This window comes from Pogona vitticeps, chromosome 14 (assembly GCF_051106095.1).
Source record: "Pogona vitticeps strain Pit_001003342236 chromosome 14, PviZW2.1, whole genome shotgun sequence".
Taxonomy (NCBI): Eukaryota; Metazoa; Chordata; class Lepidosauria; order Squamata; family Agamidae; genus Pogona; species Pogona vitticeps.
The window spans coordinates 17,032,409-17,055,740 of record NC_135796.1 but is presented as its reverse complement, the minus strand read 5'-3'; the positions used below and the strand labels follow the sequence as shown (position 1 = coordinate 17,055,740).

Below are 23,332 nucleotides of genomic sequence, written 5' to 3'. Positions count from 1 at the left end.
ACTCTGTTTTAAAATACAGTAGAACCCCCTTGTCCGTGGGATCCGTATCCACTGATTCACTTATCCACAGCCTGAAAATATTAAAAGAAAAAAACACCCAACCTATGTGTATATTTAATCATGAAGTTACCAGAATGGGCCACTAGAGGGAACCAGAGACCATGCTATGTACTGTATAGCATTTGCTATTCTAATATCCCTAATATTCCCTAATATCCACATTTTTCAGCATCTGCGGGGAGGACTTGAAACAGATTCCCCCATGGATACGGGGGCCCTACTGTAATTGGTTCGATTGATGGCTTTTTGCTTCTTTTTTGTCTTCTATGAATCCTTGGCTTATGCAAGAATAAGTGTAACTACAAATGATTTTTCTGGACTGCGGAATCCAAGCACTTCACGTGTGTATTTTATAAGGCCTGCCTTTTTTTCCTTCGCCTGTCACAAGGTCCAAGGTCATATACAGGCCTTAATAGAAGATAATTTCAAGGACGATGTGGAGTACGTCATGCGGGACCCGATTCTCTTTGGCGACTTCAGGATGGCCCTGAACGAAAGTGAACCTCGCGTTTACGAAGACATCCAGGACTACGATGCGGCCAAAGCTCTCTTTCAGGTCTAGAACTGAATCGGTTGGGGGGGCGTGTGGGGGGGTCAGTTGTCATCACAGAAACTTGAAAGTTCCACCTGAAAAGAAATTGGGCTGTAGTAATCCCAGCTATTTCCCCAATCTGTTGTTTTCAGCCAGACGGCTCTTTCGATTCAGACAGAGCCTGGAGAAACAATATTTCAGTTCCCTGCGTCCTCCAGCAAGGGACCACTGATTGGGTTCTCGGCTTCTAGCTTAGTAAAGACCAGACTAAGGGATGGGGTGAGCACATTGTGCGCACTGACGTGTCACAGAGTGCTGTAAAATGTCACGGCGCCTGCTTTCGCTTAACCCTTGCAGGGGAGCGTGTCTCGTTTTGGGATTGGTTCCTGGAAAGTAGTCTTAATTTGCAAGTCTGATGGCTCAGGCTAGTTGGTTTGAAGAAATCGCACTGCGGGAGGAAAATGAGTAGAGGGGTGAGAATAGGCAGTTTCCCCAGCATCTGACTGGCCCTAAGCTAAGCTTTTAACTTCAACCTTGAAAAAGATGCACCCCCCATCTGTTTCTTCAGACAATCACCTGTGTTTCTTTTCAGAGACTTTAAAACTAAAAGCAAATCTCATGTTTACAAAAACCGCTGGAACTGAGCGGCACATGTGGGCAGAGGAGGTGGGCCTTGGTCCGCTGCATCACTCTCGTTTTTCTCTAGACATTTCCTGTATGAAGCTTGGTTATAGGGGTAAGACTTCGCTTGTGGGGCTGTACAGACCACCACTTCAAGTACTGCTGTTAAGAGGAAACAGCTCGTCTTTCTCCTGTTTGCAAAGTGAGAAAATTCTGGCCTTCCTTTCGGTCCCTTCTGCAAACCACATTTCTCCCTCCCCCCATCTCTTTTGCAGGAAATTCTCGAAGAGTACAATGAGCTGAACACTAAAATGAACTTGGTGTTGTTTGACGATGCTTTAGAGCATTTAACCCGGGTGCATCGCATCATAAGGATGGATCGGGGTCACGCTCTGCTCGTTGGTGTTGGCGGCTCTGGGAAGCAGTCCCTGGCGAGATTAGCGGCCTACACAGCTGGATGTGAGGTCAGGGTGTTGTCCGCTTGCTTACCTTTCTCCCTCGATTCATTTAGGGAGGCTCAGACTCGCTTAGACCTTTCTTCCCGAAAAGGAAGGAACTTACAGTCCAGAAAGATAACCCTGCCCCAACCTTGCAGATCTTAAATCTGAGAATTGCAGAGGGTGGAAGGGACCCCGATAGTTCATCAGGTCCAGCTCCCTGTCAAAGAGGCCCAACGGGGAATCGAACTTCCAGCCTCTGGCTCCGTAGCCAGAGACTTAAAGCTCTCCAGCGGTTCAGATTAGAGAGCCGAAATCCAATCTTCTGTCTAGAGTAGACCCATTGAATTCACTCAAGTGTTGACTTTGAACAGAGCAGTTGATACTGTGGGCCTGTTCTCACTGAAATGCAATGTAGGGATTGTCCTGAGATGAAATAAAACACACACACCTAAGTTGGTACTTTATGTTTAGATCTTTGAAATAGTTCTGAGCCGAGGATACGGAGAGAACAATTTCCGGGAAGACCTCAAGACTTTATATACCAAGCTCGGGATTGAGAACAAAGTCATGATCTTCCTGTTCACTGACGCTCACGTGGCAGAAGAAGGGTTCCTGGAACTCATCAACAACATGCTGACATCAGGTAAGCTGAGAAGCACGTCCGGTCTTGGTTCCGGATTCTTTAAAGACTTGTAGGTTGTTTAGCCCAACGTCTTGCTAGACGTAGGAACACTCCTATTGAAGAAGAACCGTCTGGTTGTATAGGATGAAGAAATAAGGAATTATCCTTAGATGGGTCACGTTACCCTTAGGTTTTTGCGTGATGTTAGAATCATGGGGTCAGAAGGGGGCCCCGAAGGCCATCAAGTCCAACCCCGGCTCAAGGCAGGAAACCCAATCCAAGCAGATCTGGCCGGTGGTTGGCCCATCATTTTCTCTTGAAGGCCTCTAGCGTGGGAGTCTGAGAAGTATCATTTCCCACCTCTGGAATGATCAAATGCGCCATGCCCACCCAAAAGGGCTGGCGTGCATGGTGCATTTTAAGGGAGAATCCCTGCGCACTGGAAAGATTTGAGCAGCAACGTTTCTCTGCGTTCCCAGTAGCCAGGAGGCGTGTTCAGGAAAGACCTGTTTAGGAAAGACACATCGGCCGGGCTGTTTCTGCGGTCAGGGATTGTCCTTTGAGCGAAGCCGCAAACCTGACGCTTCTCCTTCTGGCGTTCTTTAAACAGGAATCGTTCCAGCCCTTTTCGCAGATGACGAGAGAGACAATATTTTAAGTCAGATCACAAACGAAGCCATGAAACTCGGAATTGCGCCGGCCAAAGAAAGCCTCTGGCAGTACTTTGTGAACAAGAGCGCCAACAACCTCCACATCGTCCTCGGGATGTCCCCGGTTGGGGAGACGCTGAGGACACGCTGTCGGAATTTTCCAGGTACCAAACAAACCCATTTCTCCAGCTACGCTTTTCGTAGATAAGATTAAATCGATATTCACTTTTTCAAACACCTTTTTATAACCTCCCTTTATAGGTCTGGTCAACAACACTGGAATTGATTGGTTCCTGCCTTGGCCACCCCAGGCCCTGTATGCAGTGGCCAAGTTCTTTTTAGGTACGTATAGAGCATTTATAGAGCATTCTTGAAATGTAGGCGCCAGGAGCACCTGGCTTTCACGAAGGTCAGTGTGAGCCTTTAAACGACCTGTGACGACATTTGTTTCCGCCGAGGATCCCAGCTGCAGGCTCCATTTGCGAGAGAGGTGGAGCAGAAGAGACGACTTAGATCTCAGCGGATCCGTTTCCCATTCCTCTCCTCCCAGAGCTTTCAGACCCGTGAGGGTTATTGTCCTCCTTAGGCAGACAAGAATAGCAGAGTGGGTGGATTCTGGAGACATGAAATTGCTCGGGAGAGAATAATTAAGATGCCTTCTCTCTCGCTCGCTTTATCCACCTCCGCTCACGGGGATCACAGCCTGGGTTGGAGACGCTCGTGGGAGTCTTGACCAAATACACCTTTTAGATGGAATAGAAAAGAATATCGCTTAAATTCTCAGAGTGAATTTATATTATGTTATAGATGCCAAGATGGGCGCCTTTGAACCCGAATCTTTCTCTGCTGTGTTTCTACACTGGAGTATTGTCCTTTGGATGCTGTTCAGCAGGCCTTCAATGCTTTGATTATCCCCCCCCCCAATCTCTTTGCTAGGGAACAACCCGCTGATTCCATCAGAAAACACAGAGGCTGTCATCGAACACATTGTCACGGTCCATGACTCTGTGGGAATCTACAGCAAAAAATTTCTCCAGAAGCTCAGGCGGAGCAACTACGTCACGCCAAAGAACTTTCTCGATTTCATTAACACCTATTCCAAGCTGTTGGATGAGAAGAATCAGTTCATTTTGGGTAACGTGGATTTTGAGTAGATCTTGCTACTGGCGAATCACATCGTGCAAATCGGCCGTTCCCATTTTTAAACATTATTTTATTTATTTATTTTGCTGTAGAGGGTCACATTTCCTCATTGGTGGCCTCACTGGCATATCACGCACAGTTAGGGACTGGAGTAGGAGCCTCGTGGCGCAGAGGTTCAACTGCAGTCCTGCAGCCAAAACTCTGCTCACAAGTTGGGTTCCATCCCAGGCAGCCAACTCAAGGTTCACTCAGCCTTCCAGCCTTCTGAGGTTGGTAAGGCTTTGCTTTGATGCGGACAAGACCACGTCTGCCATGAAGCCACATGCAGCCAAGAGAGCGATGCCCTTCTCTCGGAAACAAAGGTGCGGAGCAGCTCCCTTCCATTACAAGGGCTTCTCTGCTTTTCTTTTCCCGCAGCCCAGTGCAAACGCTTGGAGGGAGGGCTGGACAAGCTGAAAGAAGCCACCATTCAGCTTGATGAGCTTAACCTGAAGCTTGCTGAGCAAAGGGTCGTGTTGGCGGAAAAATCAGCCGCGTGTGAAGCCTTGCTTCAGGAGATTGCAACAAACACAGCCATCGGTGGGTGTCCCTCCTCGCCTTCTTTGCTGTTCGGCCGTCCAGGCCCCCAAACTCAGCCGGGGGGGGGGGTCGGATCCAGCAATGGGATAGGAGAGCTTTCTGAGATCTCAGGGGTAGTTCAGCGGGTGGCCCAGTTTCATTTACTTTTATGCCTTGGCACGTCCTAAACAATCCTAGAAATTATTTGTGTGTTGAGCGGGTTGTAGGGATCCTGTTCCATACAACTTTTTCCTTATAAATGGCCACTTGAAATATGGTATTTCTGCAAAGGGAAACTAGGACTCCGGTTCTTTCGGTTTACCTCCTGAGCCGTTTTTTCTTTTTCTTTTAAAAAACACTGAAATCGTGTTGTTTCACCATAGTTTTCTTTACGCACTTTGTTTTTAATGATGTGCTGCTTCAGGGGCTTGCGGAGCAGGTTGACGTGAGCCTGAACAGAAACGCCATCCCATAATTCACCAGGCGCCACCCTCTATCTAGCCTTGGCCAGGCTCCTTTTGTACAAAAGTCTTTCCGCCAGGACCGTAGCCACATTAGGCACCGGCCAAGCTGATGTCCATTCTGGGGGGGGGGGGGGGATCAAGCTGAGACGTGGCTCTTCTCCCACCCCTGCAGCGGAGGAGAAGAAGAAACTGGCGGAAGAAAAAGCCAATGAAATAGAAGAGCAGAACAAAATCATTGCCGTGGAGAAGAGGGACGCGGAGACAGCCCTGGCGGAAGCCATGCCCATTCTGGAGGCAGCCAAACTGGAGCTCCAGAAGTTGGACAAGTCCGACGTCACCGAGATCAGGTATCGAAGCCGGAGCTGGTCATCACGGGGAACGGGGCTCCTTCCAGAATGGGATGAGGACCGCAGATGTGTTTGGATAACCCATCCTTCCCCACAATCTTGATTGAGTTTTCCCTTTGTTAATCCTCATCTAAGCTATTACGGTGCCCCCCGGGCATTGATCCGGCTCGTCCCTTCCCCTCAGCAGAAACTGGGGATGGCCCCAGAGCGGCACGCAAGGTGGGCCTCAGCTGTTAATCTGTGTTCTCTTTCTCAAGAGGCCGACGTGAGCTCCTCTGTGACCCATTTCCAGCCGCTTGAGTTCAGTGTCGTTGTAACGAGGGAATTCGACACTTCATGTTCCAAGGATTGGGGGGGGGAGAAAGAAAGTCTGTAAGAGAGCTGACAGGGGCTGCTGATCAAATCCTGAAAAGCAGCTCTCTCCCGGTGCGATTAGTGTCAAATGTGGAAACGGGAATCCAGTTTGTTCAGAATTTTAAAAAATGGCAAGACATACAAAGCGAGGGACCTCCCCCCCCAAAAAAAGTTCTGCGTTTGGTGCAGAGCAGCGTCTGAGAACGTCGGCTCTTGTGGGCTCCTGATATCGACGTGTTTTTCAACTCCTAGATCCTTCGCTAAGCCCCCGAAGCAGGTCCAGACGGTCTGCGAGTGCATCCTTATCATGAGAGGCTACAAAGAACTGAACTGGAAGACGGCCAAAGGGATGATGTCAGAAGCCAACTTCCTGCGTTCCCTCATGGAAATCGATTTTGATAGCATTACCCAGGCCCAAGTGAAATCCGTCCGAGGTAAATCGATCAGCAGCAGGGCTGGTGGTGCTCTGGGCGTTGAGCCCTTTCCCGTTTATAATGCAAACACCATCATCTCTCTCCCCCCCAACCCCATCCCCGGCCCAGGGATTCTGTTATAGAGCAGGGCATGGGACCTCCTGTTTCCAAACTGTAGGGGTAATCAAGTAATTTTCCAAGATGGAGTTCGCAAGACAGGGGAGGCCCGGCTTAATTGTCTTCAAGGTTACATTCATCTCATAGGAGACGTTGGTGGTAAGATTGCCTGATAGGAAAACGAAGGGATTGTTTAGCCGGGACGCCCAACGAATGGATGCTTCCTTGGCTCGTCTCTCCCTCTCCCTTTCTTCCCCTCCTTGCGGTTCCTAAGCATTTTCCTCCCACAGACACACACCTCCCCACCACCAGGCCCCCCAAACCCCAGCGACCTGATGGAGGAGGTCTAGAGAGAGAAGGCTGAATATCAAATCCTGTCCTACCCAGGCTGTCTCCTCCCAGATGCAACATCAGGGAGCAGAAGATGACACCGAAGCCCGTTAGCTTTTCTCTCTGGAACACGTTTTATGTTTCAAACTAACACTTCTGTTTGTTTGGAGGACTGCTCAAGAACCTGAACACCACCTTTGAAGAGATGGAGGTTGTCAGCAGAGCAGGCCTGGGGATGCTGAAATTTGTGGATGCCGTCATGAGCTACTGTGATGTGGCGAAGGAAGTCAAGCCGAAGAGGGAGAAGGTACTGGGGCGTTGGTGGTGGTGGGGGAAGACAGTGGGAGTGAAACATGGACACCGCAAGGCCCTGAATAGATGTGACCGAGGAGTTGTGCGTTCTGAGGTTCCTGTGTCTTTGCTTGGGGTGGGGTGGGATGGGCTCTGACACATTCCCCCCCCGACCCTAACTGTGGTTGAAAGCCAAGGGGGAGGCACCTTTTCAGCATAAACATTGGATTTAATTCTGGAGAGGTTCTCGGGGGGTTTCATCCAAAGCGCTTTGCGCCGGTCTCTCAAGCCACAGGAGCAGTTGAAGCTTTTGTACCACCAAGGAATAGCAGTGTCATGGGGAAGACAGAGAGAGAGGTCCTCTGGGGGGGCCCAAAGAGGCCAGACAGAAACGGCAGGGCTGAGATGACCCACTGGGGCCTGATCCATTTCCCAGCATGGCTGAGAGCCATGGGGTGGGGCAGGTAACTGCATTTTCTCTTCCGAATCTAAGAGCAGCTTCTGCGGCCACACCAAGGTGTTAGGAGAGAAGGTAGCCATCCCTGTGTTTGGGAAGCAAGTTCCTGCAACCTCGAAGTACTCTGCAGTTACAGTGCTCTTTCAGCAGTAGAGAGTCTGTTTCGCTTGGCAGAACTGCTGTCTTCCAGTTGAATGTGGCTTGAGGGGGAGCAAACTCTCTGTCCTGCATTCCCCCCTCCAGCAAGCAGCTGGAATGGTTGCAAGAGGGTTGGTATCGGTGAACCCGCCATGGCAGCGGTGTGTGTGTGTGTGCTTGTGCTTGTGTGGAAGCCATGGTCATCTGAGCGGTGTCTGTCCTCTGCGCAGGTGGCCCGGCTGGAGCGGAATTTTTTCCTGAGCAAGCGGGAGCTGGAGAAGATCCAGAACGAGCTGACCACCATCCAGAACGAGCTGAAAGCGCTGGGAGACAAGTACGAGGCGGCCATCCGGGAGAAGCAGCAGCTCCAGGAAGAAGCGGAGATTATGGAGCGACGGCTGATCGCCGCCGACAAACTCATCTCGGGCTTGGGATCAGAAAATATTAGGCAAGAATAAAATGAAGTGCATTATAGATAGCGCTGAAGTTTTATATCGAAGATCTGTGGTGAACATTAGAGAGGAGCCAACTCTATTGAAAAAAAAATTGTCATGAATCTCTTAATGAATTGCTTATCAGAGATGTCTGATGAACATATTCATTAGAGACAGCCTGTCCTTAGACCTGCAGTTGTGTCTTATTGTATGAAAGACACGATCCCGTCTTCGGGTTGTCTGAGCCGTCGGACTCGCCATTGAAGAATGTCCTGGAAACCAATCGCCAAGCAAAGGGGGCTGGTTTGCAATTGAGGGGCAGCGAGAAAAACTCATGCTGTGACCGTCCCCACCCCGTCCGCCCTGTCCTCATGAAGATGGGCATCCTGTCATGTCTCCTGTGCTTTTGTGAGTTTTTGTTTTGTTTTGTTTTTGTTTCTGACCAGGTGGCTGAACGACCTGGAGGAGCTGAAGCGGCGTCAAGTGAAGCTGCTCGGAGACTGTCTGCTCTGTGCGGCCTTCCTGAGCTACGAAGGGGCCTTCACCTGGGAGTTCCGGGACGAAATGATCAAGGAAGCCTGGCAAGAAGATATCCGGTCCCGGGAGATTCCTCTCAGCCAGCCTTTCCGGCTGGAAAATCTGCTGACCGATGATGTTGAGATAAGTCGGTAGGCCCTCTTGCCTCCGCTGCCCCTGGTCTTAAAATCCACGGAGGTTCCCTTACCGTATATTCTCTGGCTCCGCAAACAAGGCCCAGACCCCTCTTTGCTCTATGGGCAGTCGGTAGCCCAGCCTCCAGCACAGATCTGGGGATGGTTACTTGTTTTGGACGATAAAAATAGAACTGCTGGATAGCTCAGTGGGTTGGGCATTCGCCTGTGGAGCCAGAGGTTGGGAGTTTGATCCCCCACTTGTGCCTCATGGACAGGGGCTGGATTGGATAATCTCTATAGGGTCCCTTACTGCTCTGAAGTTCTAAGATGACGACGATGATGACATTTTCCAGAATCCCAAAGCATAGGGGATTCTGAGAGCTATAGTCCAAAAAAGGAATTTTACTATGCTTTGCTCAGGTCCACTTTCACAGTTCTGTCCCTGCACAAACATCGCCCCTAACTCTGTTTGTGGAACACAACGCTTTCACACATACTTGTTGTTGTCCCCCCCCTTGATCTCCTTTTTCGGACTCCAGAGGCTCCCACGAAAGAGGCGGGTTCTCTCTTTTGCCAGGCTGAAACAGCCCGGTTTCCCCTCTGACTGTTCTCTTTCCAGGTGGGGGTCTCAGGGCCTGCCTCCGGACGAGCTCTCCGTTCAGAACGGCATCCTCACGACCCGAGCGAGCCGCTTCCCCTTGTGCATCGACCCCCAGCAGCAAGCCTTAAACTGGATAAAGAGGAAAGAAGAAAAAAATAACCTTAGGGTAAAGTTAACTTTTTTTTGTTTTCTTTTTCTTATAACATAAACCTCTCTTTAGGAGTGGAAATCCAACAGAATAAAACCTCATGTTGTTGTTTTTTCCAGTAAATTGCAGTGTCATGACAAGACAGCAAGATTTTGGGTTTGCCTGTGCTTTATTTCAAAAGAAACAACAGGAGGATGTGCAGTTACAGAGGATATTGGGGTTTTTGTTGGTTTTAAAATAATTATATAGATTGAATTAAGGTGCTAATTCTAACTGTACTGAAACAGGACCTGGTAAATGGAGAGCAGCATTTGCCTCTTTAGCGGCTGGGACTGTTCTCATATCCGGGCCTCTTTTCTCCTCCAGATGGCTTCCTTCAATGATCCTGATTTCCTCAAGCAGCTGGAAATGGCGATAAAATACGGGAACCCTTTCTTGTTCCATGATGTTGATGAATACATTGACCCTGTGATTGATAACGTCTTGGAAAAGAACGTCAAGATCGCCCAGGGTCGCGCTTTCATCATTCTCGGTGACAAAGAAGTGGACTACGATGCCAATTTCAGGCTGTACCTGAACACCAAGCTGGCGAATCCGAAATATTCACCGTCCGTATTTGGCAAAGCCATGGTCATCAACTACACAGGTGAGCGAATTCACGAGGCTCGCAAACGGTCCTTTTTCCTCTCCCCTCCTGTAAAGAGATCACGAGCTGTTACCAATTGTACCATTTCGGAAAAGAACACCCCCAGACCTGAGACCGGAAGGCAACGTTAGACGCTCCCCCTGATGTTGTATTTGTTAATGATCCCTTCCTCCAGTTACCCTGAAGGGCTTGGAAGACCAGCTGCTCAGCGTTATCGTCGGATTCGAAAGACGGGAACTGGAAGAGCAGAGGGAACATCTTATCCAGGAGACAAGCGAGAACAAAAATCTCCTGAAAGACCTGGAGGATTCCCTGCTCCGTGAGCTGGCCACGTCCACCGGGAACATGCTGGACAACGTAGACCTGGTCCATACCCTGGAGGAGACGAAGTCCAAAGCGAATGAGGTGGGAGCCGTTCTTTGGCCCTGGGAGATTTTCCCGTGCCTGCATGCTGGCAACAGATTCCGTCGCTCCCAATGTATTTTATATAGATAGATAGATAAGCTTTGTCTTCGTTCCCTCCACACCAGAGGAGCAGAAGCCTTTAAAGGCGTTTATTTGCTTTTTGTAACCCTTCATTCATTCATTCATTCATTCATTCATTCATTCATTCATTCATTCATTCATTCATTCATTCATTCATTCATTCATTCATTCATTCATTCATTTAACTTCTACACTGCTCACCCTACCCAAAGGTCTCTGGGCGGGTTGAAGCGGAAGGGGTTGTAGGACCTTTCCTGAGAGTAAGGACGGTACCTGCGGTGCCCGGTCTGCAGAGCACAATGCGAATCGTTTGCTCACCCCAAGTACATGGAGTAAACGTGGTCACAATTAAGATTTTAAAAAGCCCACCTCCATTCATTAAGCCTGACTTTCAGAATAGCCACCCTTGGTCAGATGTTCTCAGAATAATTACGCTTCTCACAGTGACCCATTGAAAGGAAGACATCTCTTGTGCCGCCAGGTCTCGGAGAAACTCAAACTAGCCGAGAAAACAGCCATAGACATTGACAAGCTGCGAGACGGCTACCGTCCGGCGGCCAGGAGGGGCGCCATTTTGTTCTTCGTGCTGTCAGAGATGGCCCTCGTCAACTCCATGTACCAGTACTCATTGGCTGCGTTCTTGGACGTCTTTGGGCTCTCTCTTCGGAAATCGATGCCCGACACCATTCTTGCGAAACGGCTGAGAAACATCATGGACACGCTGACGTTCAACGTTTATAATTACGGCTGCACAGGTTGGTGCCGCACGAAGCGACACGTGGAAACAAGAGAGCGGAGTCTCTTCCAAAGAGCCCGTACGCACACCCAGAAAGAGCGGTCATCCGTATTCCCCTCGTTTTTCATGGAGACATCCTTCTCGCCCCTAAGCGCGTAGCGATCCTCCCATAACCCTGCTTTAGAATGCGGCATAATAAGTAATCATGGTGTGCCATCAAGTCAGTTCCAATTGATAGTGACTCTTTCCAGGGTTTTCCAGGGAGAGAGTTCTCAGAAGTGGTGGATCGTTCCCTCCCCCTGGACTCCCCTCGTCAGTTTCCCAGATCCTAGAATTCAGTAGCCAACCCATTGTGCTGTATTTTGCGTTGGATCAAATCTGGGGAGGAGGAGAACTCTTTACCGCATTTGTGAGATCTCATAACGAAGGCCGCTGTGTTTTCCTTCACAGGCTTGTTTGAGAAGCACAAGTTACTCTTCTCCTTTAACATGACAATCAAGATTGAACAGGCCGATCGCAAAGTCCCTCAGGATGAACTGGATTTCTTTTTAAAAGGTAGCTGAATGATTTCCAAATATTGGCAGATTGAGAAGCTGCCTGTGTTTTAGTTCCACCTATCAATGTTTCCATCTGTTTGTTAGGCTGACTTTCTTCCTTTTTTTCCTTTTTGCTATCCTTCAATATGGTACTCCACGCTTTGTAAAATAGACTTTTAATGCACAAGTGCCTTAAATGTCAAAGCTGCAGTTTCCTTAGTTTTCTGTAGCAGTTTATAAGACTCCTGCCATTGAAAAGACCCTCTGATTAATTCTAGCTTATTTGGAGTTAACTCTGTTGTAATTACTATATCAATCGATCTGATGTTTCCTTAATTTGGGGTTGTCATTTCCTTACGTGGTGACAAGAAGATCGTTTTCTCCCCCCCCCCCCCGCCCCAAATGAATGCCTTTGCTGTTCTTAATTTTTTCTAAAACTTGTCTTTACGTGCATGGATTCTCAGGCTCCCATTATCTGCCCTGACTCTAGGCAACATTTCATTGGAGAAGAGCCCCCGAAAGAAGCCGTGTTCTTGGCTTCCGGATCAAGGCTGGGAAGACGTGATCCGCATTGCTGAACTTTTTCTGGAGCAGTTTGGATCTCTTCCAGATGACGTGGAGAATCAACCAGAGGAGTGGAAAGAGGTGAGCAAAATTCTCCCCCGCAAACGCTTAATTATGTTCTTAATTATGAAGAGGGCAGTACAAAGCTCTCAATCTGGAGCTTTGGCCCAAGTTAATGACAACATAAAATCGGGCCAGATTTAGGGGTAACCCGATGGGGCTTCATGGAGGAGGAAGCAGAAAAATGAGCAAACTGCTCGTAATTTTCTCCTCCTTAGAAGCTACATCAAGGACTTGCTGAAAACTGACATGACTCCTAGCCTTTTCTCCGCAGTGGTATGATATTGATGCTCCGGAACAAGTCCCGTTTCCCATGCACTACAAGGGCAGCCTCACCAACTTCCAGAAGCTTCTGCTTTTACGTTGCTTCCGAGTAGACCGGGTCTATCGTGCGGTGACTGACTACGTTACTCTCACAATGGGCGTGAAGTAGGTGGCGCTTTTTCCTCCCCTGTTTTTAAACAGGATGCGTTTTCAGGAGGAGGTCTGAGTGATATGTCGTCCTCCTCAGGGCAAGCCAATTTTAGTCTTCACCTTGTCACCCTCCCTTTTTTAATCACTCCATCACGTTTCCCCCTTCCTCTGCTCCCCAGATACGTCCAGCCTCCTGTGATCAGCTTCGAAGCTATTTTTGAGCAAAGCACTCCTCACTCGCCCATCGTTTTCATTCTGAGTCCTGGCTCCGACCCTGCCAGCGACCTCATGAAGCTGGCTGACCGAACGGGCTTCGGAGGGAATCGGCTGAAATTCCTAGCCATGGGACAAGGGCAAGAGAAGGTACTGTCGTCCAGAGCCATGCCCCTTGGCCGACCTTCAGGGAGAGGGACGGCCCCATAAACTCAGTGGGCTTATTAGGATCACGCAGGTGTGCTTCTGAACCCCATGCATCGTTCTTTAGGGATTATCTTCATGATCATCCTCATGTGCTGCCAAGTCAGTTCTGACTTACGACCACGCTTTTCAGGGTCTTCTAGGTAGAGAGTGCTTAGAAGAGGTTTACCTTTCCCTTCCTCTAGAGGGTGCCCAGGGACTTCGCAGCTGGCCCAAGACTCCCCAAGCTGGCTCTTCTTCTGAAATCGAACTCTCCACCTCTAGCTTTGCAGCCAGAGACCTGACTCATGGGCTCTCCAGCCAGCCTCAGAGGGATTATTTTGTAGGTCCATAAAATGAATGAACTGGCTACCCAGCATGCTTGGTTCCAGGTGGATTTCTGCATCAAAACTCTCTTTGGGTGGAGAATTTCCTTTAGCCCAAGTCAACCACTTAACGGGGCCCCGCTTCCTCTTTTCTAGGTTGCTCTGCAGCTGCTAGACAACGCCGTGGCCCGTGGGCAGTGGCTAATGTTACAGAATTGTCACCTCTTGGTGAAATGGCTGATTGATCTGGAAAAGGCCCTGGAGAGGATCGTGAAGCCCCACCCGGATTTCCGCTTGTGGTTGACCACAGACCCGACAAAGGGATTCCCCATTGGGATACTCCAGAAATCTCTAAAGGTAAGACTAGAACGGAATGGCATGGGAAGGAATATATATTCCTACCATGGGCATCAAATCTCAGCAGTTTGGGGGGAGGGGGAGGACACAAAAATGCCCTTGGGGGCTGCATGCAGCATTGATGTCCCTTGACTTATGATTGCACGCCAATATATTCCTCATGTTCATGTGTGTGGTGGTGAAGGGAGGATTTGGTCATCCAAATTCCTAGCAATACGTTGGCATCTCCATTTCCCCATCATCCCCACCTGTGCTGGAGAAAGTGGAGCAGATGCCTGGGGTGAGGGACTGGGCCTCCGTGTCGGGGGTGGGTGGGGGTGGGGGAAGAGAGACTACCTGACAGCATAACAGAATCCAGCTGCTTCCTAAGTCTTGAAGCATTTACCGCAAGCAAGCTAAGCTGATTATTTTTAAATCTCAAGCTGGGAGAAGCTCCGCTAATGATCTTTCAACAGCGACTTTGGTTCTCCTCCTGCAAATCCCTCCCGTAAACCTAATCATATTGCCAAACAGATGTTGGAACAGCAGAATGTCCTTTAAATAACTTTTCAGGAGTCCTAACTGTCCTTCTATATAAGACTAGAGGAAGAGGAGGGTCAGGAAGTGGATACACCTGCGCAATGTTTATCTTTCTCTCTGATCCCGTCAGGTCGTCACTGAGCCTCCCAACGGGCTGAAACTGAACATGAGAGCCACTTACTTCAAAATCTCGCACGAAGCGCTGGACCAGTGCCCTCACCCAGCTTTCAAGTCCTTGGTCTATGTTTTAGCGTTTTTCCACGCTGTGGTTCAGGAGAGAAGGAAGTTTGGGAAGATTGGCTGGAACGTGCCTTATGACTTCAACGAATCTGACTTCCAGGTGAGAATTTGGCTGATGCTTCGGGGAGAACATCCCCATCGGCTGTGTTTGTGATGAGGATTGGCACCCCACCCCAAGATTTACACCCCAGATGCTCGAGACCATTCCTGTGGGGCTCGTGGCAGATTTCTGGATCCACCTGCTCTCAGGGTTTCTGTGTTGTTAGAAATGACACTTTTCTAGATACATTGCAAGGTTTTTAAAAACAACATCGTCTCTGACTGCAGGATTGCCACAGGCCACAAAGGCAGTGTGTGCTGCAATCCTATAGATGCGTGCCTGGCAGTAAGCCCCACCAAAAACACATAGGGCTTTCTTGTAAGGGCGTTCGTAGGCCTTCAGCTATTCCGGATTAATTCTTCAGAATTCTTTTAAGTGTTTCCTGAGCAAGTCAACACCTCTTTGAGGAATACCGTTCTGGGAAAGGAGGAGTCCAAGGATGGTCCCAACAGAGCAAAGGGACCGGGTGGGTGGGTGGGTGGTGGTGTCTCAACAGGCAGGCCAAATGACTGCCGAGAAACAACTGGGAGGCAATGGGGTTGAGGGTTCATCAAAGGCTCAGCTGAGACAGGATCAGAGGGACTCATCTGTAAACTTTTTTATTTGGCCCCCTTGCCCCCTTTGCTAGGTTTGCATGGAGATCCTGAACACCTACCTGACCAAAGCGTTCGAACAAAATGATGACAGAATCCCATGGGGGAGCCTCAAGTATCTCATTGGCGAGGTAAGCAAGGAAACGGGCGCTTGGTGTCGGGCCGGCCGTCCATGATGCCTCGAGGAGAGCCGGTGCTTTTCCAAAGGCCTTCTCGTTCCTCGTTCTGCCAAGCAGCAGGTTCTCTCCCATGTCTCGGTCAGAGCTGGTTGTGGTTTGGCCGGCTGCGTCCTTGCCTCCTGGGGGGGGCGTCTTCAGCTAGAGATGCTCATGGATAAACTGGCGCACACGCGCATGCACGCACACACACACAGACACACACACGGGAAAGTGGATGTTCTGTTCTTTTCTCTCTTGCCCACGTCAGTTTACTTCTTAAAGGCCATTTTAACACCCTGTTTCCCTGAAAATAAGACCTAGTGTGATTTTTCAGAATGGCTGCCATTATAAGCCCTACTCCCCCCCCCAAAATAAGCCCTAGTTAAGTGAAACCCTGCCCTCCACCCTTGTACAGCAACCAGAAGATGACATGACTGTATTTGAATAAACGTAGTTTGTTGTACATGAAAAAAAAATCCCCTGAAAATAAGCCCTAATGCGGTTTTTTGGAACAAAAATTTATATAAGACCCCGTCTTATTTTCGGGGAAACATGGTAGTACTGTTCCCCGGTATACCACTATTGTAACATGAGTATGATAGATGACCGGTGTCGTGTATGGAATCAATGTGCTGGTATTCCTCAGTGGGATGGAGCCCTTGGCTGCTGAGCCAGAGGATAGATGTTCAGATCCCCCCAAAAAGGGACCAGTTCCAAGTGCGTTTGGCACATGTGTGGCTAATGGGATTATGCGCTCTGTCAGTTGTGTGGCCTCGAGTGAACTGCACGGTGGTTCCAGAGCGCCACCGGGAGGAGGAACTAGGAAACCACTTCTGAGGACTTTTTCCCTTCCCTTGGAGGATTGCTCTTAAGTCAGAATTGACTTGACGCCATGTAACTAAGAGATGTGAAATTTCTCTTTTCCCTTCTGAGATTTTGTTTCGCTTTTGCCGAAACTCGGATCCCGTGCAGGTGGAACTCCCACGGGTTTGTGGCGACCGCCTTGTGTCGTCCCCTCAAGGCTCGCCTCCTCTCTTTCTAGGTGATGTACGGCGGGCGAGCCATCGATAGCTTTGATCGGCGCATCCTGACCATCTACATGGATGAGTATCTGGGGGATTTTATATTTGACACCTTTCAGCCGTTCCATTTTTACCACAATGACGACGTTGATTACAGAATCCCTGAAGGGGAGTCTAAGGATGATTTTGTGGGTGAGCAAAATATATTTTTTTTGCAGCTCGGTTTTCAAGCTGACTTGACTTCCACATCTCCTAAGACCTTCTTCTGTCTTCAGCAAATGAAGCTGGCAGGGGATGCGTTGGGTGAATTTCTGGCAACTGCCCGGTTCAGATATTTTGTATTCATGAGCAAAGTCTTAGCAGTTTAATTCCAGCTAGTGGTTACCGTTTCTGTTTTTTAGAATTCCTATCCAAAGTTTTGTATGCTATAGATATGTTTATGCATAATAATTTAGGGTGCGGAATTAGCTTTCTCAGGACCTAATACCACTTAATTTAGCACTACTCCAGAACCATCAGGAGGATTTTTTTTTCCTGCGACGGATCTCCTACAATATTCTTTTTATTTCCTTCTTCAAGTCTTGACTCTATTTATTCCACAAGTGCTTACTGCTTGCCTAAAATAAAGAAAAGCTTATGCAGATTTTTTTTCAGTGTTGAAGATTCTTAAGAGGCAGCAGTTGTGACATAATTATCAAATTTACTCATAAAAACTTGCAGGTGGCACTAAACGTGAAAGAATATGTCGCATCTCAGAAGACAAAATCAGGATTTGGGATGGTCTTAATAGATCGGAGAACTGGGCTAAGATGGACACAATAAAATTTAAACGGGTGTAAATTTACAACATTTGGGCAGGAAAAAATCAGATTTAGAAGCACAGGTGATATCTAGCTAGCGAGAACACAAGCTCATAGTGTGATGTGGCAAGGGGGGAAAACGGATACAATTCTAGGTTATTTTTGCTGAAATATAGGGTCGAGATCAAGAGAAGTAATAGGCCCACTGTAGTCTGTTTCAGGCAGACATTGCCTCCTAGGTCCATTTTGGGTCATCCTAACATTTAGGAAGGACAGAGATAAGCTTGCATGTGGTGGCCAGAGGAGGGGACCAGAACAGGATAATATCTGTGAGGGAGATGGAGCAGTCATCCCGGAGAAAATGCATTGGTGATGTGGCCGCCCTCTTCAGACAGATGGAGTGTGTAGACGGCAGAGCAAGCTGGCTTTTGGCTGTCCCAGAAAACAAGGCCTGTAAGCAATGCTTTCAGAAGAAAAGAAAGGGGGATCTCACCTGAACCTTAACTTCCTGTCGACGGCTAACTGAGAAAGTGGTGGGCCCTCTTTCTTTGTGGGCTTTCGAACGACAATTGGGTGCCCCTCTGTTGAGGATGATTTGGCAGGGATTTCAGACATTGGCAGGGAATTGGACTCAGGTGACCCTGATAATCTCTTCCAGCTCTAGAATCCTATAGCATCCCCGGGAGGTGAACCTTTGCTGCCATATCTGTTTTTTTCTCTCTCCTTCCTCCCCTTTTACAGAAGAGATAGAGTCCCTTCCGCTGGCTAACACGCCAGAGGTCTTTGGCCTTCATCCGAATGCTGAAATCGGGTATTACACACAGGCAGCAAGGGACATGTGGTCGCATCTTTTGGAGCTGCAGCCTCAAACAGGTACGCCTCTCAGCCCACGACAGCCCGCCCGTTGAATCATCAACACCATCGCTCAGCTTCTGTGGGTTTAGTCTCAGTAGGGCTGCCCGTTGGGTTTAGATCCAGGAATCATCTACTGTAATATGGGTTTGGCTCATCACGGCCCAAACGGAGAAACGGGGACTCCCGTCTTCAAGACAGGTTGGCCGTTGGAACACCTGCATCCCAATTACGTGAGCCCAAAAATGAACAAAGTATGTTATGATTTAGCTGAACATCTCTAGCCAGGTAATCAGGGATAAGACATCTCAAATCTTTAAAAGCAAAGAATGATATCTTTAATCTGTTTGGAGCATGGGGAGAACTGAACTGCTGTATTTAGCACCTGATTGTGCCATACCGGATTGAGTCTTTCAGAACCTGGAGGTCTCCAACGTACATAAAACTCATCACTATAAACTTTTATTTATTTTAGGTGAAACTGGTACCGGGATAAGTCGAGATGAGTACATCGGCCAGGTTGCCAAGGACATAGAAAACAAGATGCCCAAGACCTTTGATATTGATCAGATCAGAAAGGGCTTTGGGCTTGAAATTTCACCCACCACCGTAGTACTTTTGCAGGAACTAGAACGCTTCAACAAACTCATGATCCGTATGATTAAGTCCTTGGCGGAACTGCAAAGAGTAAGCAAGGCTGGCTTAGAGGGAGGAGACCCGGTCCCACGCCCTCCTTTCCCCCTTTTTTGTACTCTTTGCACAGAAAATAGTCACAAGCGTCCCCTGGCGACTCTTTTCTCAGGCCCTGGCTGGAGAGGTTGGAATGAGCAACGAGCTGGACGAGGTGGCTCGGGCCCTCTTCAACGGGCAGATCCCGAACATCTGGAGGAAGCTGGCCCCTGACACGCTGAAAACCCTTGGCAATTGGATGATTTATTTTAAGAACAGGTTTCTCCAGTACACCTCATGGGTGAGTGCGGGATGCCTCTGGGAATCTCCTTTAAAAGGGAAAGGACATATTTTGCCTACCAATGGCTCGGGGGAGGGGGAGATGAGATACCTGCTGATGAGAGAGTCTCCAAGAGTTTCTGCTGGGTCAACATAGATGAATCTTGCCCAGAGGAGCAAATCGTTTCATTAGATACAATGCGGCTTCCTAAAGTCTTGTGTGCTGGGAGACCCTTTTGTGTGTCGGACGTGCATTCTTTCTTGTGTGGAACAAGCTGGGAGGGGGGGATACAAAGACTGCCATCCCACCCAGAGCCCCTTGACCTCAACTCGGTGCAACCACACCCTGAACGCTGGGCGATGGTTGCACTGGGAGGCGATGCCTTGGGAGGAGTCCCCACCCACCTGCTTTTTCTTTTGTGTGTCTGTCAGGTGGAGGAGGGCGAGCCGAGCGTCATGTGGTTGTCCGGGCTGCACATCCCCGAGTCCTACCTGACGGCCCTTGTCCAAGCCACCTGCCGGAAGAACGGCTGGCCTCTGGATCGCTCCACCTTGTATACCCAAGTGACCAAATACAGGACGGCCGACGAGATCACGGAGCGCCCCGGCCAAGGTAGGGCTTTTCCCTGGGCTGGCTTCCTTTGAAGCCGGAGCGTATCGGGGACTGAGTGCAGGCGCTAAGAAGGATTCCTTGCTGCCTTTTGTGAACCTTAATTCACAGAAACATGTATTTTATCTCCAGGAGCATCCAAGTAAAAGCATTTCGAGGCAGCGGTGCCATAAATAGTCATTTCTCAGCATAACTGGGATTATTAAGACACCTGGGATTATTGAGAAAGAAAATCTGAGGTCCCGGTGTATAAAAATGAAAACACAGCCTTTCGAGGCGATTTCCTCAGCCGTGGGATCATCCTGTCTCCTGTTGCCCCCAGGATGCTTCGTTTCTGGCCTCTACCTGGAAGGAGCAGACTGGGACCTGGAAGGCAGCTGCCTCATCAAGAGCAAGCCCAAAGTGCTGGTGGTCGACTTACCGATTCTGAAGATCATCCCCATCGAGGCTCACCGTCTCAAGCTACAGGTGTGAACTGACAGCAGCAGGTTCTAAATCTTTATTTAAACCGTAAACCCTTCGAGAGGGACTAATGCGGGAATTTTTCCTCCAAGCGACTTAAGTTCTCCTGCTTCCCCACAGGCCTGGGCTGGCACGTCATTTCAGGCACCGTTTTTCCCAGCCCTCCTCCCCGTCTGTGTTAGGAAACGGACGCTGGCATTCAGTAACTGGAATAGGACAGTCTTTTCCTCGCTGTCCGCATTTGGACATTCCTAAGTCCACCGGAACACTGCAGTTCAGAAATATTTCTGAGTTTCCACTCTCATTGTGTTTCTCTGTAGCTTTTTTCAGGTTCCCCTTACAATTCGTGGCCCCGTGGCCTACAAGTGTGAAAACACAAAAGTGCTATCTTACACACTCAGAATGTCACATGCTCCTTTTTCCCCCCATTACGTTCTGCTCTCCAAAGAACCATTTCTTCATAACCTAGAGGCTAACCTTTAACAATGTTTTTAAACATAGGTCTTCTGCAGCCAAAGTGGCTCGGAGTAATTAAAAAAAGGAAAAAAGGGGGGACTATTACCGTTGTGTAGGAACATGTCACAGAATCCTCACCTTATTATTTCCTTCCCTCTAGAATACCTTCCGGACACCAGTGTACACGACGTCCATGCGAAGGAACGCCATGGGGGTCGGCTTGGTCTTTGAAGCTGACCTTTTTAGCACAAAGCATATTTCCCACTGGGTCTTGCAAGGGGTTTGCCTCACCCTGAATGCCGATTAATTGCGACGTCGTCGTTCTGCTTCTCCCTTGTCCCGTTGACGAGAGAAGATGCCGAAAAGCGGAACAGGGCCTTTCCCTCTGTACGCGTCTTACTCTTGCCCTGCGTCTTCCTTGCGTCCAGCTCTTGACGCCACCTCCTGCAGGTTTTTCTGAAACTTCCATTTCACTAGCATTTGTCAGATGTTTGCGTTTATTGAAGTAGCTGTAATTTGTTTAAATATAAATGTTTTTAAAGTGTCTGTTGAGTCAGCAGCTGCAAAGGATTCAGTTTCTTTTAAAAACCAAAGCAAAACAGTCCTGACGGACCTTAAAGACTGTAACAAATATCTGTGGCCTACACCTCTGCAGACTAGGAGGGTTGAGTAAACAGCAAGGGGCAGTGGGGGGAAAATGCAAAATAATAATAATAATAATACTGATAAATTATGTGATCAGCCGTGAGCATTCACCATCTAGTTGCAGCCAACTGGCCAATGAACAGGATAGCTGTGTTAGTTAACTAATACACATGCAGCATGATTTTTAAATCCACGTGTCCATCTAGCACTGGTGTGTTCAGAAATTGAACCCTGGCGTTCCTCTGGACCTGTTCACACCACAGCTTTACTTGTCGCATACCGGTGGTCTATACCAGCAGGCTGCACAGTTACACACGGAGGCTCCACTTTACATCAGGAACCCGCTGACCTCTGTACATCCTTACATCCTTTCAGCCACAAGATGACATCCAAAGCCTGCACTCGAAGCCTAAAAGAAAGCTACATCTGGGGTCTAAGGGGGTCCTGCAGTTTAAAGATCTGCAGCAGGCATCGCTTAAACAATTAGTCCTATATCTTTAATCCCTTCTGTCCCCCACTGTCCCACCTTGAGAGCAACCGGGCCCCTTTTTAAATAAGGAGCACCTTTGCATGTTTACAAGCCTAGTGCTACTTCTGGGCAGGAAAAATGGGAGATTAAGAGGAACGCCTCGCGTCCGAGCCACTACTACCGTGTCAGAAGGTCATTGACGAATAATCTGTGGCCGTGAGATTATCCTACTCTAGGTCAGTAGGAGATGCTGCAAAACACAGGGATTAACTAGAATACAATGTGCGGCTGATTTTGTTTACCCGCTGGAAGGATATTTGTTTGTTTCTTCTGTGCAGGATCACTGTTAAGAATATCATTGTCACCCTCTGTCATTTTGCACCTTGCTAAGGCTGCTGTTCACACCAGTTAGCGACCCTACATACTCCTGCAAGTGCAAGGGGCTACATTTGTTGATTGATTCTGTTGGCTTTATATGCTGCTTTCTCCCAACAGCGTGGCTCAAGGTGGCTGCATTCATCCACCGAATGAAACAGACTGTAGTCCACGCAGGCTTATACCGTACCTAGTCAGCCTTAAAAGTGCAACGGACAGCACGGCTTCCCCTTGTGGAAACCCATTTTCTTTGAACACTCTGCAGCTCACAGTTACCAAGTAAATCAAACACGAACCACCAAACGCTTGGCTTGAATGGTTATTAAGAAAGGTCAAGAGCCTTTTTAATACGACAACAAACTCTTCCCAGCATCTTAAAAGGGAAGCGCATGCCGTCCTTATTCGAGACGTGCATAAATAAGGGATTCAAGCCAGTGCTTGCTAGTGCAATATATATTTAAAACAGCCTCTTATTAAAAGTATCTGCTTCCTTTGCCATTCTTCAAGAAAAGCTTTTAGAGATTACTGCGAAACTTTCAAAGGAAAATCTCACTGGGAAGGGAACGGACATATGAATAAGTCAAGCTCTCCCAGAAAGACGTCATGAGTAAAGCATGTGGGAACAAACAGATGCTATAGGGATATTTAAAGAAAATACCAACAGTTAGGAGTAAACAATAATGAACCAACGTTTGGAATTCCGGGGAGAACATTCTCTGAAAACAGAGGCCTCTGCTTGCTGGACTAGGGCTAAAACCCCTGAGACAAGAGTAAGTACAGGCACTAGTAAGATTGAAAAGACGGTCATTTTGGGGTTGGCGTGCGTGAGTGCGTGCAGGGCGTGAAGGATAGAAATGAGGATTTTTTTTCTATCAGAATTTAAGAGGTGATTTTTTGGAAGACGGAAGGGGCTTTGTGAAATGGCCGATTCCTCATTCAAATAACAAGCTACTGAGCCCGAGAGTTATCTGTATCCAATTACCTTGTTTCCCCGAAAATAAGACAAAAATTATATTAATTTTTGCTCCAAAATATGCATTAGGGTTTATTTTCAGGGGATGTTTTATTTTTTCATGTACAACAATCTAATTTATTCAAATACAGTCATGTCCTCTTCTTCTGGTTGCTGTACAAGGGTGGAGGGCAGGGTTTCACTTAACTGGGGCTTATTTTTGGGGTAGGGCTTATA

The 23,332-nt window shown here is 48.4% G+C and overlaps 1 protein-coding gene across 1 annotated transcript in view; it reads left to right on the top strand.

The window, feature by feature from the left end:
• The window catches only part of DNAH10 (dynein axonemal heavy chain 10), a 55,556-nt gene extending 34,346 nt beyond the window's left edge, over nucleotides 1-21,210 (top strand). The window contains exons 50-79 of the mRNA XM_072983075.2: nucleotides 449-616; nucleotides 1,489-1,677; nucleotides 2,125-2,296; nucleotides 2,886-3,089; nucleotides 3,187-3,267; nucleotides 3,862-4,059; nucleotides 4,486-4,647; nucleotides 5,263-5,437; nucleotides 6,044-6,225; nucleotides 6,822-6,958; nucleotides 7,768-7,985; nucleotides 8,418-8,639; nucleotides 9,244-9,391; nucleotides 9,740-10,019; nucleotides 10,195-10,424; nucleotides 10,987-11,260; nucleotides 11,692-11,796; nucleotides 12,268-12,422; nucleotides 12,676-12,830; nucleotides 12,995-13,178; nucleotides 13,694-13,894; nucleotides 14,544-14,753; nucleotides 15,382-15,477; nucleotides 16,547-16,718; nucleotides 18,068-18,199; nucleotides 18,654-18,865; nucleotides 18,981-19,148; nucleotides 19,559-19,739; nucleotides 20,059-20,204; nucleotides 20,815-21,210. Coding sequence (XP_072839176.2) covers nucleotides 449-616; nucleotides 1,489-1,677; nucleotides 2,125-2,296; nucleotides 2,886-3,089; nucleotides 3,187-3,267; nucleotides 3,862-4,059; nucleotides 4,486-4,647; nucleotides 5,263-5,437; nucleotides 6,044-6,225; nucleotides 6,822-6,958; nucleotides 7,768-7,985; nucleotides 8,418-8,639; nucleotides 9,244-9,391; nucleotides 9,740-10,019; nucleotides 10,195-10,424; nucleotides 10,987-11,260; nucleotides 11,692-11,796; nucleotides 12,268-12,422; nucleotides 12,676-12,830; nucleotides 12,995-13,178; nucleotides 13,694-13,894; nucleotides 14,544-14,753; nucleotides 15,382-15,477; nucleotides 16,547-16,718; nucleotides 18,068-18,199; nucleotides 18,654-18,865; nucleotides 18,981-19,148; nucleotides 19,559-19,739; nucleotides 20,059-20,204; nucleotides 20,815-20,961 — 5,304 coding nt within the window. The 3' untranslated portion in view covers nucleotides 20,962-21,210. The remainder of the gene's footprint in view (nucleotides 1-448; nucleotides 617-1,488; nucleotides 1,678-2,124; nucleotides 2,297-2,885; nucleotides 3,090-3,186; nucleotides 3,268-3,861; nucleotides 4,060-4,485; nucleotides 4,648-5,262; nucleotides 5,438-6,043; nucleotides 6,226-6,821; nucleotides 6,959-7,767; nucleotides 7,986-8,417; nucleotides 8,640-9,243; nucleotides 9,392-9,739; nucleotides 10,020-10,194; nucleotides 10,425-10,986; nucleotides 11,261-11,691; nucleotides 11,797-12,267; nucleotides 12,423-12,675; nucleotides 12,831-12,994; nucleotides 13,179-13,693; nucleotides 13,895-14,543; nucleotides 14,754-15,381; nucleotides 15,478-16,546; nucleotides 16,719-18,067; nucleotides 18,200-18,653; nucleotides 18,866-18,980; nucleotides 19,149-19,558; nucleotides 19,740-20,058; nucleotides 20,205-20,814) is intronic.
• Nucleotides 21,211-23,332: the final 2,122 nt, after the last annotated feature.